Source organism: Psittacula echo (assembly GCF_963264785.1).
Source record: "Psittacula echo genome assembly, chromosome: 2".
NCBI lineage: Eukaryota > Metazoa > Chordata > Aves > Psittaciformes > Psittacidae > Psittacula > Psittacula echo.
Genome location: NC_137737.1, coordinates 56,078,499 through 56,097,986, shown reverse-complemented (window position 1 = coordinate 56,097,986; position 19,488 = coordinate 56,078,499). Strand labels below are relative to the sequence as shown.

The 19,488-nt window shown below is 45.5% G+C and overlaps 1 protein-coding gene across 1 annotated transcript in view; it reads right to left on the bottom strand.

Moving 5' to 3' along the window:
• Positions 1–10,692: 10,692 nt before the first annotated feature.
• Positions 10,693–19,488, bottom strand: part of GARS1 (glycyl-tRNA synthetase 1) — a 30,013-nt gene continuing 21,217 nt past the window's right edge. The window contains exons 13-17 of the mRNA XM_080611201.1: positions 17,892–17,977; positions 15,093–15,202; positions 13,667–13,760; positions 12,550–12,740; positions 10,693–11,309 (exon numbers count right to left, since the gene is read on the bottom strand). Of these exons, the coding sequence (XP_080467327.1) occupies positions 11,184–11,309; positions 12,550–12,740; positions 13,667–13,760; positions 15,093–15,202; positions 17,892–17,977 (607 nt within the window). The 3' untranslated portion in view covers positions 10,693–11,183. The remainder of the gene's footprint in view (positions 11,310–12,549; positions 12,741–13,666; positions 13,761–15,092; positions 15,203–17,891; positions 17,978–19,488) is intronic.

Here is a 19,488-nt window from a genome sequence, read left to right as displayed (position 1 = left end):
ACTGAAAGAGGTGCAGATGATCTTGGTGACTACTCTTTGCATGGGAAGTTTCTGGCCCTGGCCCCTGGTCCTGGTCTGGTCATCCTGACTCACGACCTGAGGAATGATCCAGAAATGGGTCTATGTGTGCCCGCCACCAAGGGGGATTTACTTCTTGAAGTGCTGATGACTGTGAGTTGGTCCCTGATGGTTGTGACCACCAGCCATTAACACCTCTCTGAAGGAAACGTGGTGTTGGTTCCTGCTCAGAGATCAGCTCAGCAGGAGGAGCCACCATACCACCCATTTCTTGTTGTGAGTACTTGGAGATGTGGAGAACCTCCAGCCTGTGCCAGGCAGTTCCAGCAATGACCTTCAATCCCTTCCTAGGTTTTACAGTCTCTTGGCATTTGGTTTTGCTAGAATTAACTAAGCTTGGCTGGGCTTTTATTTACAATTTTCTTTTTCACCATGACTGCTTGCTATACTAAAAGCAGTTGGTCTGTTGGTTTTTTGTCCTCTTGGCCTTGACAATAACACCTGCCTTGGTTTCTTCTCAGGTTCAGCCTCCATGAAGGAAAACATAAGCTTTCATCTAAAGAAGAGTAACTCAAACCAGTGCAGAAGCTTTCCCATCCATGTTTGCTACCTCCCAGCAGCCCTGGCAGGCAGGGAAAGCTGGTAGCAACAGCCAGGAGGACTCCCAGCAATGCCTGTTCTAGTGAACACCACCCAGGCCCCACCTCTGAAGAAGCAGGTGGTGGAACAGCCAGCCATGATGATGCTGAGCTCTTGGAGGTAGAGGATTTTCTCAGCTACACTCGTGAGAAGTTGTACACTTGCATGAGTTGTGGGGACAGTTTTAACCACAAGGGCACCCTGGCAACCCACCAGAGATACCGTAAGAAGGAGATAGAGGCTGAAGGCTGTGAGAATGAGGGCGATGATGACTGGGCTCCAGAGCTGCATAACTGAGAAGGCATCAAAGCTGGAGGGAAGGCCAGTGGGGAAGACCATACGAAGCACAGCACACAGTTATCCTGAGAGAAGGAAGAAGCCTCATGCCTGCACTGAGTGCAGGAAGAGCTTCAAGGTGAAGGTGGACCTCACCAAGCACCTCCGGAATCACACGGGGGAGAGACTGTTCTCCTGTGCTGACTGCAAAAGATTCATCACCAAATCAAGAAGCACCAGAGGATCCACACGAGTCAGCAGAAGTGCCTGGACTATGGGAAGAACTTCACCCAGAATTTGCAACTCGTTGTACACCACGAGATCCACACAGGTAAGATGACCATGAGCTCCTACAGGTCCCATGGTAAAAAGAATTAAGCACTCAACAAGGGAAGGACTGATGCCTGCTCACTTGGGAATGCTGCGTCTGCCCTCAAAGTCCACAGTCCTGGTGGAGCTGCTGTCCTGGGAACATCTCACAGTATCTGGTGGGAGCCTGGAGTAGAAAACCTTGGAGGATCTGAACTTTGGCACAGAGCAATCTTAAACCTCAGTCAAAACTGGCTGATACAATGGGACATTTGGAGATGAGGGACAGATATAAATACTTATTTTGGCTTCTTCTTTATATCTTATGTAAGAGTCCTCATTTCAAGAGGGTTGGGGTTTTTTTGCTAACAAGAGGGATGAGATGTTTTTTAAAGTAAGTAGATGAAATCTGTGATTTTTAGATATATTCATGTGATTCCAAGAGCTGGAGCTTTAAGAAAAAAGAAAAGTACCAGAAAACTCACCAAACATAGTAAGGCTTTCCATCATCAACTTCCTGGCAGGAGTAGGAGCAAGTCATTGTTGATCCCTACCCTTCCAGCAGCTGATGCCAGCACTGACTGTCCTGCAGTCATGTGGGGCAGTGAGGAATCTGCTACCATGGACAGATTGCAGCCAGAGGTAAGGGAGGATGCTGTTCTGCTGACAGGCAGGTACACAACAAAGTGACCACAGACTAGCTGTATAATATGCACAGTTTATTAAACAAGCACACTAAAGTAAGTAAGCACATGAAAGCAAACAAGCACACTAACATGAAACGGGTATGTATCTATATATATAGTAAATAAGTACAGTGAAGCAAATTAGAGATCTATATATATAAAGTACAGAGGGAAATTAGCAATGCGTTAAATCATTACTGCATAGAGAGAACAGAGATTAAGAAGAAATACACCACCAGTTGCCGTTGAATCACCATCCAGGCCCACATTTCCAGCTTGGAAGCCGTATTGCAGCTGATGCCAGGAGTCTCAGGTAGTTGGGAAAATTCCTGTGTGATGTGTCCATCCATAGGTGAGGCTTCAGATTCGGCTCCAAGAGGGTCCTGCTTTTATACCCTTAGAAAAACAACCAGGTTTATGGCAGATCTGTAATTGTTTACTCTTAGGGCTGTGCAGTTTCTCATGATTTCATTATTGTCCATGCTGAGAGCATTGGCCAGGTGTCCTACCGTGGCCAAGTATGAAGGTCACAGAACACTTACACACCTATGTTTTCCTGCCTTCTTCCAATAGTCACAATGAGCAAAAACATATATACTCTACTGAATACACCTGGACAAAACCCATCTTCTTTATGTTTCAGTCTTGAGAGGGAATCAACTCTCAGCTAGGTTCGCATCCATTACAGATGCCAAGGCCAAAGGACTAGGGGATGGGGACACAAAAGGTGTGTTTAACAGTTCTGCCAAGAAAAGGAGGCATTAGGTTGATCCCAGTGCTCCACCAACTCAGGTGGAGTTGGGAGTTTGCAAAGGCTGCTTCCACCACAAGCAGGGATTGAGCCTCCCCACATCTGGCATGGAGGCTCTGGCCTATGAGCTGTGTTGTCCCATAAGACCCCTCTGACTCAGCTTAGTAATGTGGAGGTCACCTTCAAGGTGCACCTCCAAAGCTACTGGGCCAAGCCAACTTGCTGTTTAGAATGGTTTGGGGGCAGAAGAAGGAAGGGGTTTGCTGGGCAATGACTGCAAGCGCCACTTCAGACTTGCCGAGGGGGTTCATTGGCTTTTGCATCGTGGGCATTACTACCACAGCTTCAGTGGCAGCAAGAAGGAGGTTCACAACTCCCTCCCCAGAGCTGCGTGCTCCCCATGCCCAGAGCAGCACTCTATCCTCCTGCTCCCTCCTTAGCCACCAGGTTTTGCCTTTGAGGTTGCACAAATGTGGCGAGACATGAGACTGCATCCATACAATGATAACTTTCAATACTTGGCCATGCCTTTGGAGCTCAACCAGGCGCTCCATCAAAACTACCCACTGTGAAATGATCCCCCTCCTTCTGTGCTTTTAGCAGTGCTCACCATTGATGGATTCAGCGTGCACCCTGTGCTCCATTCCCCAGCCGCTGCTGCTGTATGTCCTGGCCATTACATTACTATCCTGCTATTAACAATAGCAAAGAGCTCTATCTAATGCCACAAAGCGATGACAGGAGCTGAAGGAAGAATCAATAAACCACTGTCAGCTTGCAAAAACTGAGACAGCTTGTCTTCAAACCCCATGTGGTCACCAGACAAGCCAAATGGATACTTACACAAAATTAAGGACCATTTTCATTTTAGTCTTTTTTTCCCCCAGTAGATCTGTTTGATTTTGAAGATTTCCTTCAGCATTTCTGTTATTTTCATAGGGCTTTTTTCCCTGCTTTTTTTTTTTTTTTTTTTTTTTTTTTCCTGGCATGAAATTCATCAGCCCTAAATATGTACACTGATAACAGACTGTGGTAATAGCAGACTAAACTATTACATGAAAAGCAGGGAATTAAGCCATTCACTGGAAAACAGGCCATGGTGGAAGACTGCTGCTTCCTGCAAGCTTTATATCCTTTAAAGCTCGCTTTTTTTGTACAAGATGTTACTGCTCCAGTAATCTTTGCTCAGCTCTGCCCTATTTCTGCAAGCCAAAGAGACAGTGAGCTGGCGCGCAGGCTCAGCTTCAGCAGTTGCCCCAGCCTTGTCCCTTGTTTGCGGATTTTCTCTCAGGAATTAACAGACAGTGAGGAATAAATTATCCAGGTCCTCTTTTCTAACTGGGAATGATTTCTTTAACTCACATGATGTCTTGCTAATAATTGCACTCACAGAAACAAACCTGAGTTGGGGATGATCGGAAAGCAGCTACGTACATGACGTGCCAAGACTGATAAAGTGACTGCTTTTCCAATGGGGGTGATTATGAGTGATGAGTAGCAGACTGTGTTACTGGAGCATGGATACAAGGAGAAAAGGCTTTGCCTAAGCATCTTTCTAGTAAGACTCAAGACAAACAGTAGAGCATGAGTGTGGCCCAGTTGGACCCTCCTTTGGTGAACAGGAAAAGCTTTGTGCTTACAAGCTGTGATTGAGCAGTTTTCCATTGGCTTTCTAGAAAAGTTTGGCTGCTGTGGGGTAAAGGAAGGTGAATTCTTAGTCTAACAGAGTTTCTCACCTGCAAATCTTCCCAAAACCTAATAATAATAATAAACAATAACAACAGCAATAATAATAATGGTAATAATAACAGGAATATATCTATTTGTCTCTATCTCAGTGGTTGCACGTCCACCATACTCTGGGGCTGGCTTTATCTCACCTGAATTCATGTCTGTGCAGCACAGATATAAACATCTGAGCTGGTCATCCACTATTTAAAATCAAAAGAGAGAAAGAGGGAGATGGAGAAAGTGATTTTTCTGCCCTATTTAGATGTTCACTCTGGGGTGAGACTCCAGGACTCCTACTGGCTTCATCTTCTCGGCTGCAAGGGGGAGCTGGGCTCCAAGTGAGACATCCCTATTATTTCATGGTGGTTTTACCCCACAGGAGCCAATCTTTTCAGGAAAAGAGCAGGAGCTGTAGGAACACAGGCTGCAATGGCCAGCAGCTATTAGACATCATTGGCACACAGAATCAGCACTGCAGATGCCTCTGATGCAGAAACATCCCAGCCCTTAACAATTTCTCCGCCGTGCTGCACTGATGAAGCTCTGCCTTCAAACAGTCCTGGCTGCGTGCAGACACCCGAGGGAGTGAGCTGGTGCAGACAGGGATGTGGAAAGGCTGCCATAATCCACACAGGAGGAGATGGTTATTTTCCAGCTATTTTTCATGACTTTGTTTTTATTTATTGGCAGGCAGAAAATAGTCATGCAAGAGACGGGAGAGCTAGCAGGAGTCATGAGCACTCGGTGAAATACTAACATACAATCCAATGTTATCTACTGCTCTTCCCTATATTTCTTTTTACAAAGCAAAATAAATTACATTTTGCAATTGTCCTTTTTCTTAATACCGTGTCCCAACATACTTCTGTCGTATAGGATCCTTCAGCTATGAGGTTCATCTCCTCCCCCTGGATTTTTTCTGTATTTCCTCTGATAGTTTGCCTCTATTTTCTAATAAAAAGCTGTACTAAAAAAAGCTGCTTTTTATTGCTTTTGTATTCAAATCACCCCCAAAGAGATGGAGGTGGGGGAGGTGAGAACTTGGGGTGGAAACATCCCCCTTGCTCCAGGACACTAGCATCCTCATCTCGATTCAACCTTTCATCCCGTGGCAGGTCTGAAGGGGGGTTGTGTGAAACCTAGGTTTTCCTTTAGGAATACCTGAGAAGGAACTTAACTTTCCATGTCTATCAACATTTGGAAAAGTATATGCAAGCTGCTCACTCATCTTGGTGTAAATCAGTCTGCAAAGATCAGTCATAAACGGAAGCAAAATACTGGTGACTGGTGAGAAATCTTGTCTCCAAGCATTCAGTGCATCCTGGTTTCCTGCTCAGATCATTGCTGTTTGCTGGTGACTGTGGTTTTGCAAACAGGAGCTCGTCAATGGGGAACGAGCAGCAGGGCAGGAAGTGAGAATGAGACTTCTTTCATTTGCGTTCACACCTTGCATGCTGAGCATCCCAAAACCACTCTTCATGCCAGCCCTGCCATGCATCCTGGGGCAGGAGAACACCCTTTTTTAAGAAGCAGAAAGCAGATGTGGATACAAACCCCTTTCATTTAACAGATCCCCTGGTGTGCTCAGCTAAGACGCTGCTCCCTCTGTTCTCCTGCTCCCTTGCCACCATTTGCCCCAGACCTTAATCTTGCTCTGTGGTTTGTGATGACACCTACGCTACACATTTGGAGACCTCTCTGCAACAACGTGTGTCACAGGCCATTCTCTGACATAAGAGGATGTTCCTTTGCAATGTCCCTTAGCTATTTTGTGAGCAACTCACACTGACCAGGTGAGTTTCCATATCCGCCAGCCTCCAACAATCCCCGTTTCTGTTTGCACCAACCAACCAGTCAAGAGAGCAGACTTGCTCCTTCCCTCCTACAGAGGGACATCTGTTATTCAGAACAAAATATGATGCTGCCGTGTTATTTAATCAAGACAAAATTCATAGGCAGCATCTGTGCAGAAGATAAAATGTTTCGGGACAGTTTAGTCCTTTTCTTATCTGAGTGTCTGAGTGATTACGGTTACGTAAAGACTTCTCTTTCAAACACAGAGATGGAGTTTCATAAGCAAGGGACCAAAATAGTGCCAAGTAGCCAGCCATCTCCCCTTGATCACACTGGATTAGTACAATTAATCTGCAGGTATTAGGGACCAGCAGGGTTTTGACTGGAAAACATAATATATATTTATTATTTCATAATAGAGGCAGAAAATTCAATCCTGGCCTTTTCGTCATTACATTTTTGCAAAGAGGGTTGTGGGATTTGGAAAATTATTGAGGGGCTCCTGATGAGAGGGGGGACAGTTAGCAATGGGAGGAATGAGAGTTCTGCCCATTTCTTAGTCTTCTGAGAAGGAGGCCATTGGGAATTGCCTGATGGATGAGCACAAACTGATGTGGGACCTCAGCCAGGACCTGCTGGGGTTGGTGGGAGGTCAGCAAATATCCATCAGTATAACCAGCCCTAAAGGCACTTTCAATACTGCTATTGCTGTCTAACACTTGAGGAAACCACAGCTCGAAAATATGGAATTATTTACCTGGGAGACCAGGAATCCTTATTCTTATACTCCTGTCCAGTTACTGTAACAGTGTGTCTCATAGAAATACCCTTTTCACTACTACAAGCCCTTTGAAGAAAAAGAAGAGCTTTGCTTTGTTCCCAAAGGAAAGTCCTGATAAGCTTTCTTTGCTTTGGCTTTTGGGGATAGGTGCTGAGGGTTTCTCACTTTTCTTGCTGCAAAGCAGCTGCATTTTCTCATCGATTTATACATGAAGATGTAGAGGCCTGGTCTGAAGCAGCAGCTGCATAACACTGTTACAGATCAATGCGCTTAAATGCTGCCCTTAACACTCCCCCCGTTAAAGGTTGGCATAGACGGATTTAGCTTGTGTGGGTTGATTTGTGTGCTGGCTGTTGGGAGTACAACTGATTCTGACTCTGGTTCTTCCCATACCTCCAAGTCCTCACAGACCAGCCAACAGCAACCAGGAGATGCAAAGGAAAGAGAAAACACAGCACAAATACACAGTTCTCTTTCCTCTGAGGACCTATTTCAAAGCCATCACCTGCTAATTTTATTGATTATTCACCAGTTCTTGTACTAGAAAAGAAAATCTTCACACACTTCCTTAAAGTGGGGGTGATCCTAAATAGTGCCTGAACCTACAGCTAGAGCCCCAGTGATGCAAGCTGAGATATTACTTTAAAAAGACCCATGGGTTTTGCCAGTGCTTTTCATTTTTTGTAGCTTTATGAAATGAAAGAGCAATGTTTTCCCATCCCCTTGCAGGGGAGATAGCTGCAGATTACAGCACAAAGCAGAGTGCTACATGATCAGCTCAGATAGGGACATGGAAATGGCAATGAAAGTGGCAGAGCGATGTGGAGTGAGATGGAGGTTCAGCAGCCCCTGCTTATAAATACTAAACTGCCTATCTGGCTCAGAAGGTGAATTGCAGGTCACAGCAAAGATAGGAATCAAAAAGCTTTAAGCTGAATTTCCAAAGTACATCTGTTGGAGCTGTCTTTGCTAGGCCAAGCCTGTCACCTTCAGGGTTCTTTGTTATCAGGGGATTTTTGCAATGGACAGACTAGGTAAAGTTCATGCCACTACCTTCAGGTGTTGGCTGTCCTACCTTTCCCAACATCCCCTCCATCAGCGGGGCAAACTCCAGTGTTTTCCTGGTGCCTGTTTGCAATGCCCATTTAAGACTGAGATGAAACATGCCCCAGACTCCACCAGTCACAGAGGCCGCCCAGAGGGGTAACCATCCATGCTGTATATAATTGCATTTAATAGGTGGGTCCCCGCAACTCCATAAGCTCTTGTCAGGGGAGTCCTAACTCCATTCTTACGCCAGCTGTGCACTCCCCTAAAGATGAATTACTGTGAACTACATTTTGAAGACTTTCTTAGGATTGTTGCCTTACTTGCATTAAAAAGGCTGCAACAGCATCTTTCAGCCATCGAATTAACAAAGAACATTAGAGCAGTGCAGTGCTAGAGGTCCAGGGCTGCGGTACAACTGAAGTAGCCACAAGGCTTAAAAATAATACATGCGGTTTCAGTGAACAGCTTCCTTATGCCTGCTATTTCCTGCCTGACAGCACCATCTTCTGGGTGCTGCTAGCTGAATCATACAATCACAGAATGGTCTGGGTTGGAAAGGACCTTAAAGCTCATCCAGTTCCAACTCCCTGCTACGGGCAGGGACACCTTCCACTAGACCAGGTTGCTCCAACCTGGCCTTGATCACTGCCAAGGATGGGGCAGCCACAGCTTCCCTGGGCAGCCTCTGCCAGTGTCTTACCATCCTCACTCTGCTTAGGTCTGTGTCCAAGCACCAGCAACCAAGAAGGGCAGAGCCCTCCCAGGGTGCATTTAAGCAGAATGGCATTAGGCAGTCTCTTCTGAGCTATTTTTTTCCCCTTTAAAGGAGTCTGAAGATTGCTCCTTGAATGATAACTTCTAATCAAAGTCACAGCACCCAATTACTCAGTAGCTACTAGCTGATGGTAAAAAATTACTGAGGAGCTCCTGATCAGAGGGAGGGGGTGCAGTTAGCAAAGAGGGAAATGAGACCTCTGCCCATTTCTTACATCTTCGGAGAATGATGCAATTGGGAATTACCTGCTGGATGAACACAAACTGGTATGGGACCTCAGCCAGGACCAGCTGCAGTTGGTGGCAGGGCAGCAAATATCCACAGGTATAATCAACTTTTTGACACTGCTGTTGCTGCCTAACACAGGAGGAAACCACAGCTCAGAAATACGGAATTATTTACCTGGGAGAAGAGCAAGAATCCTTATTCTCATGCTTCTGTTGAGTTGCTGTAACAACATGTCTCACAGAGCAACAGACACCTGTAAAGCCTGGTAAATTGCTGCTTTGTGTTGCTGGAGCAGCAGGTAAGATCTGCCCTGTGCTGGGGAGGATTGCCCTCAGATTTTTAATTATGTCCTCAGACATGTACTAGCCTTTTTTGTTTGCTTGAAATGCAGGTGAGCAAACACCTTTCTGCACAGCACGTACATATTAGTCAGGAAGAGGACAGGCGTGTTCAGCTGGCTACGTCTCACAGCAATGTGGGGCGTGAGCTAAGAAGGGGATGAGCAGCTGCCCGGGGCTAGGGCAGCCACAAGTAGCATCCATTTGGCCAGGCAGCAGATTCCACCTCTAACTTGCCCTCTGCAATGGCAGGAGCGCCTCGCTTGTGGCTGGCGTCGGTCAGGTCTCCACTTGAAAGGATTTAACATAGTGCAGCTGGTTCCAGGGCTTGTTTGTATTTTAAATAACAAGGCTTTTAACTACAAACCTCATGCAGGGCTTACCTGCATCCCGTTCTAACACTCCTCTCTGAAGCCAAGACACAATTTGCTGGCTAATTAGTTCCCTGGTGACGGTTTCCCACTCACTGCTGCAAACTTCATCCATTCTTACATGACGGATGTAGTACTGCTACATTTGTTGGCAGTGTGTGGGTGCTTAATTGCCTTTTTCAAGCATGAGTCGCAGCAAGGGCTGGGGAGATGAATGGAGTTGACCTGGCTTTCCAGCCAGTGCTCAAAAAGCAAGAGTGGCTGGGAGGGCCCAGGTCCGACACTTGCTAAGGGGCAGGAAGGGCCTCCAATACAGCTCAAAACCCAAGTCATTTCAGGGTCCACTTGGATCCTCCAAAACAAGGACACCCCAAAGCACTGATTTTTCTGGAAAGCCCTTCCCACCCTTCCATACCCCTCTCTCTGCCTGTTGGTTTGTGCAGCGCCTGGCACATAGGCCCCTTGGCTTGGCTGGTTTAATTTATTACTTTAGCTCTGTGTATCTTGGAGTATTTGCCAAAGATGATAACCCTCAGTCACTGCAGCACAGGGGAAACTCAGGCTAGAAAAGGCTCCTAGCAGGGATCCATAGGTGTACATCTCCACCATTAAGGGTACTTTAAGCAGCCCAGACAGAAGAAAGACCTGGTGCTTTTTTCACCTCCTTGAAGTGTAAGCCAGACTCATAAAACTGCAGTTTAACTCAAGGCCAAGTTGGATGGGGCTTTGAGCAACCTGGTCTAGTGGAAGGTGTCCCTGCCCATAGCAGAGGGGTTGGACCCGGATGAGCTTTAAGGTCCCTTCCAATCCAAAACGTTTTGTGATTCTATGATTCTGACTACAGCTCTCAAGTCACCATTTGATTTCACTGCCCAGCATTGTCTGCACTCGTGTTTTAAAGAGAGCTCTTGCAAACGTGCAAAAGACTTGGTCAGTGCAATGATCTCATGCTCAGCTGCCCCTGCAGCCACATGGTGGTGGCAGAAACAGGACTAGTGCCATCTTGCATGAGAGTCCGAGGTGATGTGAATCCGGATGGAAGGGTGTATGGTCCCTGCCTTCTTGAGGGGCTGTCACAAACCTGAAACACCAAAAGCTCCAAGCAGGAGGGGAAAAAAATGAGGGGAAAAAAAATGAGGGGGAGGGGAGGAGAAAAAAAACCAAAAACCCCAGACATTGCTGAAGAAAGCACAAGGCTGCATGAACACAGAGAAGCAGGCATATTAATGGTGTTTTTATTCGTAACACCTTGGACTGCAATTCTTTCCGTTTTTAAAGTTAAATTCAGGCAGCAACTGAGGAAAAAAACAAACAAACAAATAGTCCCTGTGTGCACAAACAATGCAGCTTTGAATAATACATGATAAGTTTATTTCATATTAACATACACAGTAAAAAGTGGACATTTGACAGGATTTTACTTCAGGTCCTTTTCTTTATTCCTCTATTGTGTCCTTTTTGCCAGTCTCTTGTCCCTCAAATTGTGGGTACTTTGCCTCAACGTCAGCCCAAGCCAGATAACCATTGGCCAGGTCACGAATGATGGCAGGAAGTTCAGAAATCTGCAGGCAAAGTCACAAAGATGTATGAAACACAAATAGGTCATTGGGATAAAGCTGCTCTGTTGGATGCTTGGAGAACATGGGTAATTTTTACATCAGTAACAGAACATGTGCAAGCTATCTTCCTACAAGATCATTTTTGGCGAGAAAAACCATTAACTAGGAGGAGATCTTAAATCAATTTGTGTCATCTCGGCAAAGACTGAGATGTCCCCTGAGAGAAATGCAGCTGTCACTGTGGTGGACCACAACAAGGTTCATCCCTGGTAATGTTATGTTAAGTTTTGGAAGGGAAAGAAAATCTCACACACATCCAAAAGATGCTGTAAGCCAGGATTTAGCCAGCTCTATTTACTAGACCAGCACAAAAACCAGCTGCCTCTTCGTTGCTCCTCATAGCACACTATCATGGTGTGAAGGATCAGCTTGGGGAAACTAGAAAACATGCAGAAATTTTAGGATAACAAAGTTTTGCCTCTGTCGCTCAGCAGTGAGATGTCATCCAAGTGACACAGTTGGCTGCCCTGAGGAATGGGCACTGCCTGTCACACTGAAACGAATCCACAGTTGGCTCAGCAGCTCCAGCAATACGGCACCAGTGCTTTTGTACAGAGTGAAGCTACAACATCTCATCCTTGCAGATGGGCACTAGCCACCATATGGAGGTTTGCTATTCCAGTCTGTATTATGGCCCTACTAGCAGAGCATGCTTAGGGCAGACATGGCTTTTGGGCAATGGCTCACCAGCTTCTCTGGTGCTGCACAAGCAACACTGGCAGGAAGCCAAAGCTTTAAGGAGCTATGTCTGAGCCATGCTCTGCCAGCCAGCCAGCCTGAAGTAGTCAAAAATCTCCTGCCTTTTGGTGTCTGTGGATTCAGAGCTCTGCCTTTGAAAGCCAGACACAACCCGTGCATTTACTCAGCAGTCTTCACTTGGAAGGAGGCACTCTGAAAAGCAGTGCAATCAACACAAGGCATTGCACAAGGCATGGCTTTCAAGTAAGATCAACACCTCTGTATCCAAGAAAAACAAAAGCCTCTTCTCACTTCAGCAGCAGGGCCGGCATCTCTCTTCCCTGGGGATTTCTCAGAATAGCTAAATTGCCTGCAAGAGCTGGAGGCAGCTCCCGCATACACCAGAGCCACTGCTGGATCAGAAATAGCAGTTAATGCTCTCCCCTAGCCCATATGAATCAAGCTCGGCTTCATCAGCGGCCAAACTCATTTGCCTGCCCTTTACCTCAGCTCGGATCTGGCGCATTGAGTCGCGGTCCCTCAGGGTGGCAGTGTGAGGTGTCCGGTTAACAGTGTCAAAGTCGATCGTGATCCCAAAGGCCACGCCAATCTCGTCAGTCCTGGCATAGCGCCGGCCAATGGATCCAGAGGAATCATCCACCTTGTGAGAGATGCCATTCCTAGTGAGAGCTTCAGCTGCAAGAAGCAGAAAAGGGGGGACCACCAGGGCTCATTACATATTCAGCAGGAAACACAATACTAGCGGAGGCCTCCCATATATATTCACATGGCACACCCTGAAGTGAGGCAGCTGCATCCTGATTTCGAGCAGAACCAGACTCTCAGTTTTATTTTGACAAAAGATCCAGTGCTCCAGCCCCTGACAAGACTACAAGCTCAAGGCAACCACACACGTACCCCATTACTCTCATTGGATCATGCAACCCTCACCCGAAGAGCAAAGCCATTGACTTCTTAATGACTTCAACCTGTCATTACAGTCCCATGACTCTGCTTTAACTCAAAAACTTGCCAGCCACACACATGTGCAGGGGCATATCCAGCACAGTGAGGCGAGGTTCCGAGCAGAACTGATGCCAACAGCAAAAGACACTGTCTGACATACAGCCTACGCTCCTGTCCTTCAGATATGCACTTTCAGATGGTACCAGTGGGCATTTTGAATGCTTGGAGGCTCAGCAGCTCTGAGACTGACTCAGTAAATTAGTTGGGCAACAAGAACAAAGAAACAAACTTTAATCAAAAAACCCCAAACAATTGCCCTCACCTGCCCCCCCCAAAAAAGAACCAAAAAACTAACCCCCTCCCCGCTTCTGACAGCTTCTCCTAAGCAGTGGGAAAGATTTCTTTATGACACAGAAGGAAAAAAAAGTGTCTTTTACACTGCAAACCAACATGGGGAGACGCAGGGAACTGAGGTTTTTTGAGACCAGACTGAAGAGATTGATGGATACCCAAGGCTGACTGATAACAACAAACTCAGCTGCTTTGTTCAGTGAGAGCCAGGGGATCCCAATGCCATTTTCTCCCTATAGCACTGAGAAGAAACCTTTCTTCGCAGTGTGCATTCCCATCAGCCCCACAGTGCTCAATACACTTACATAAGTCCTTGACAAAAGGCATGAATTCCTGATTCTGGCTTAGAGGAAGAACGGAGCACTTGAACGGTGCTACAACAGCTGGGAAGCTGAAGAACTAAGGAAAAAAGGAAAAGCAGAAATTAATACAAGTTTAATGGTTAGACCAGATTCTTAAGAGCTAAGAATATGCTCTGAGGCTGGAGGAAGGGTGACTGTTCCAGGGGAGTCACTGGCCTTATGTAAGACATTAGGGCAGTAGCACATCAACACCACTGAAGAAAGATTGATTTTCTTCAGCTGTGTTCCACTCCCCCTTCCCTCCCTAGAGCTAAACATTATATTCCACCTAAAGAGGCCTACCAGAACGCTGCCTGAAGAAAGTGAACCTCACTTGAATTACAGGAAAATGAAGCGTAGAAGGGACTTCCCAGGAGATTTAGTTTTACGCACAGTCAAAGCCAAAATGGCTGTAAGATTCCCAGAGAAACCACAAACACATGGAGCATATGCAGCTCAAAGGTTTTCAGAACCCTCCACAGACGCCCTCAGATAAATGTGCAAAAACAGGAGGTGGGGGGAACTGGAAATCTTTCCTGGCAATCAGCAAGGCCTGTGAGGGTACAAAAGCAATGAACTGAGATGCACCACAATAGAGAAGTGCCTAGGCTATGCGGAAAGTAAATGACTGCTAGAAGGAAGACTGGTATTTTAGATTTCATGAGCATTTTGTGATGGAAAGTCAACTGTGTCCTAACTCTGGGCTCTTGAATCCTGTTCCCTCCACTCATAACTGTATCACATCCTGCGGTAACCAGAGATGCTAAGGAGCATCATTATTTTTCTTTTCAATAAACACAGTTTAGCAGCCAGAAACAACAAACAGGAACCAGCATCAAGTTTACAGCCAGCTTCCCATGGGCCAGCAGCAATGGTGCAGAACATAACAGTGTGGGCACTGGCCGGAACAGGCTGTACTCTGTATGTAACACAAACTTCCTTCTGGCCCCTGCCACAACAAAGTTCAGGCCAAGATTTTAGGGGTGTCCAGAATCAGAAGGTTAAATTTCATTGGGGGACTGAGGAAACAGTCAGCTTATTGTATGTCTTGCTGCAGAGCTGTGGTTCCAGGAAAAGCAATGGAGAAAAAGGAAATACAACACAGAAGAGATGCCTTTCTCTGAGCCATGGGACACTGCCAAGTGTGAATCCAGAAGGAGGAATTTCTCACCCTCCTGCCAGTAATACAGTGAGAGCCTCATGCACACACAGCCCCAGAATGTTCTCAGCATGCACGTACGCTGGCAAAACCAGCAATTCAACAGCCCACCTGGGTCTTCCCCTCTCTACTGTGTACTGTGCAGTCCTATTTCAGCCCTGCCCCTGGATGTTAGGGAAAGGCAAATGCTTGCAGCCAGTTAAACTGAGGCCCAGCCACAGTAAAGCTCACCGTTCTCTGCTCATCTCCTTCCCGGATGTGGAAGGTGTGTTCAAACACTGTGTACATAATCCTCCCAATACCAAATGAGGGTTCAATTACATTTGGGATGATTTCTTCCACTGGAACACAAAAGAATCCACGTCATCATTTAAAAGGAATTTATACACAAAAAGAAAAAAAAAGATGCGTTTACTGAAGCTGCCTTTGTGCTCACAAGTTCTGATTACAAAAAGTAATATTCTATTCACATGGAATTAAAAGGTTAAACATTTCTCTTCTAAATGCAAATACCTGAAGTAGAGGTTTGGACATAGTCCATGTACAGAATGTATTTAGGCTGTAGAATACAAGTCAAGGCCCCTTCTCTGGCACTGAGAGCAAACAGCACTGCACAACTTCCATCCATGCCGATAAACCCTCTTCCACTTCTCAACAGTGAAGCCTCATCTAAACTGTTCACTAGAACAGTTGCCTGCTCCACACCATGCCACAAACTAGGTCCAGGCATTGTCTGGGAGGGTGCTCTTTGGCATAGACCAAAACTGTTCCAGGGAATATGACAGCAATTAAACAGCCTGCATGATGGCAGGGTAATGCTAAATCCCTGGCCCACTTTGGTTTAATGTACTGACATAGCCTCAGTATCCAGAGTCTGAGTAGAGAATTGTGGATCTTTAGATAAAACTCAAATTCCAAAGACTCCCTCTGTATTCTCGAGTTGTTTATCTGCCTGCTTCAGTGCTGCTACCTACTCTATTCTCCATCCATCTGCAACATATCACAAGAGTGGAAAAGAATAAGGATCAACTAATTAGTGTTTGCAAAACAATCGCAGAAGATGTAATGTGCTGTGCTGTTATATACCCATCATTCTCTCCAGTACTTGGCACGTATCTGTCAAAGAGGCTTTTTCCTCTTTCTCTCTTCTGTATACGAAAGGAGCTCAATGGACAGCTGCCTTGCTCAGACAGGGCAGTTTTTTAGAAAAAACTCAGATAATGGGCAAGAAACAACAGTTACAGCCATTAGCTGCTTTTGAAAATCAAAGGCAGCATCCAGCTCTCCAGCCAAGTGGATCATGCCTCTCACTCTGTGTGCCTAGAAAGCCAATCCTTCTCAATTAAGTACCTAACCTGGGGTGGGGCTTTACCTATCAAAGGAATCACAAAACTGTCTGGGTTGGAAGGGACCTTAAAGCTCATCCAGTTCTGACTCCTCACAGGCAGGGACACCTTCCACTAGACCAGGTTGCTCCAAGCCCTGTCCAATGTGGCCTTGAACACTGCCAAGGATGGGGCAGCCACAGCTTCTGTGGGCACCCTGTGCCAGGGCCTCACCACCCTCACAGTAAAGTACTTCTTCCTAACATCTAATTTAAATCTCCCCTCTTTCAATTTAAAGCCATTCCTCTTTGCCCCATCCCCTACATGCCCTTGCCAAAAGCCACTCTTCAACTTTCTCCTTGGCCCCTTTGGGTACTGGAAGCTGCTCTGAAGTCTCCCTGGACCCTTCTGTCTCCAGACTGAACAACCCCAACTCTCTCAGCCTGTCTCCATAGCAGAAATGCTCCAGCCCTCAAACCACCTTTGGACTTGCTACAACAGGTCCACGTCCTTCTTATATTGGGGGCGCCAGAGCTGCACACAGTACAGGATGGTCTTGTTTTATTTGTGCATTGAGCAACCAGTTTTCAAGAGAAGAGAGGGAAACCATAAGCTTTGCCTTCTGCTTGCAGACAGAAGCCAAACTACCAAATGTACCAACTTAAAGGAAAACCAGCAATGAGGTTCTACTTACTGGTGCCTAGCAATACTACAATCACTGCAAGTTACAACTCTGATACAACTTTGAACTGACAAAGCAAAGCCTTGCACAGCAGCAGCACATGCTGACTGAAAGACACCTGGACATCTTAAAGGCTCAGAAGCTGCAAGAACAAATATATTCTGCACATGCTGTAAGTTGCTTTACTCCATCCTAGGAGCATTTATCATGTTCTCAAGCTAGGGCAGGATGATTCACTAGTTACAGTATGAACTCGGGAAAAAACTACCTCAGTCTCCAGCTCTGTCAAAGACTTCCCAAACGACCTTGGGTGAGGCGCTTACAGAGCTGGCTGGAAAGACAAGACTTATTTGAGGAACTAAATCCAAGCAATACGGCAAGTTACCTTTCTAGCCCCATTTCCCATATGAGGACAAAAGCTCTATGGAGATGCAGTCACTGACCAAAGCTGATGTGATTACTACCAAAGGAACTGACTGGACTTCTCAGCTTAAAGAGCCTGGTCTCTTTAAGTTGCCAGAAGATTTGGCTCCAGGTGGCAGAGTGACAACAGGAGCTGTGAGCACAGAGAGCTGCCCACAGCCTGACCAAGAGACTGCCACAACCCAGCTGCTGCACTGTAATGGACTTAGATGGAAGTTCCCAAAGTTGGTGGACCTTCCCCAGCTCCTCCATCACAACAGCAGCTGGGTCTTAGCACCACGTAGAGCCTTACAAATCCTAAAATATGCAACTGAAGCAGCATCAATAATATGCCACCCAAAGCCTATTGAATGAGTTACTGAGCAGACCAGGCAAGAAGCAGGCAGACAGGTCTGCACCAATGGTCACTGAAATCCCACTGCTGTGTGAAAGCTTTACAACTCTCTTAAATTGTCAAATTTCAAGGAAATAACATACGGCATTTTTCCTGTGCCATGGTACAATGCTAACAGGACAATGCAACTAATAAAGTTCACTTTCAAAGTGTATCCTGAGCTGCCTCTTATTTTTAATGATCAAACAACAAAGACACAAATTTACCATGTAACGTTTTCTGAAACCTCTTCACAGTAACCATGTCCTTTGTTAATTTAAAAGTTTTCCCTTCAGTTTCAACAGTGAATTCCCTGCAAAGGAAAAAGAACTCACTTAAAAGGTGCAGCAATAAATAAACAAGTTACATTTCCTTAACTGCTTTGGTTGGTTGACTTTTAAGAGTGGGACAACAGAAGCCAGGGCAAACCTCAAAGACCAAAGAAACACATGGCATACCTATTAAAAGAAATCTTTGTTAACAATAAATGTACTACATTTACATTAAAAGCAGCCGTTTTCATAATCACAGTGAATTTAATTGTGGTTAACAGCCTGAAGCAAACTCAGGTGGGAAATGGAATAATCTCAGGATGAAGCAGATACACCAAAAGAAAAACAGGAGACAAACAAAATGGGCACTTGCTTGCACACTGTACATCTTGTTTAGTGATTTCTCATGAAAACTGAGCTATGTCAGAAGGTACCCTGCATTTTCACAGACACCAGACTAAGAGGAGGATACAGCAGTTATTTTATTGCTTATTTCTAAAGCTTTTGATAGTATGGTCTTCATACTACTTCTTGCCACTTGCTAGCTTGCAACTAGCACGCACTCCTTGCTAAGGAGAATTCAGGCTGTATTAACCCATCCACTTACAGGAAGCAAATGTCTGTTATTATTCATGCTAATGGAAAATTACCACCAATGGATTTATGCAAACATGGTCATACAAAAGGCAAGTCTAGCATGCTGACACAGTCAGCATGTGTAATCACAGAATCACAGAATCCCGAGGGTTGGAAGGGACCTCAAAAGATCATCTAGTCCAACCCCCCTGCAAGAGCAGGGTAACCTAGAGTACATCACACAGGAACTTGTCCAGCCGGGCCTTGAATATCTCCAATGTAGGAGACTCCACAACCCCCCTGGGCAACCTGTTCCAGTGCTCTGTCACTCTCACAGTAAAGAAGTTTTTCCTGATGTTCATATGGAATCTCTTATGCTCCAGTTTACACCCATTACCCCTTGCCCTATCACTGGACATCACTGAGAAAAACCTAGCTCCATCATCCTGACACTCACCCTTTACATATTTGTAAACATTGATGAGGTCACCCCTCAGTCTCCTCTTCAGCAATGGTAACCTCCTTGCTGAAGCACTGATTGGTGTTATATAAAAAACACTTTTTAAAAAGAAAGTGTGTGCTAATCACCTGCATTCGGATCCACTATCAAATGGGATGAAGGCTTTGCTCTGAATGCAGCTACAACAGGATGCTGAATTTAAACAACAGGTATGATTTGCAGTCCACTATCAATTCAAACCTGAGATACTCCTTGTAACTCATCTATTGAATCATTTCAATGGGATTTTGGATGCATTAAGTTCACTTTCTTCTGGCTTTGATGTGTGTACACATCACCATATTCTGCAGTAGTTTCCCTGTTTTGAGTCCCTGCTATTTCTTCTACACTTTCAAATTTATAGAAACATAGAAGAAATAAATCCTAGCTCAGAGAAGAAAAAAAAAAAAAGTAAACGTTAACCACTCTGGAATGTATTCACTGTACCATTTCAAGCAGGAAATGAAGTTTGTTTTT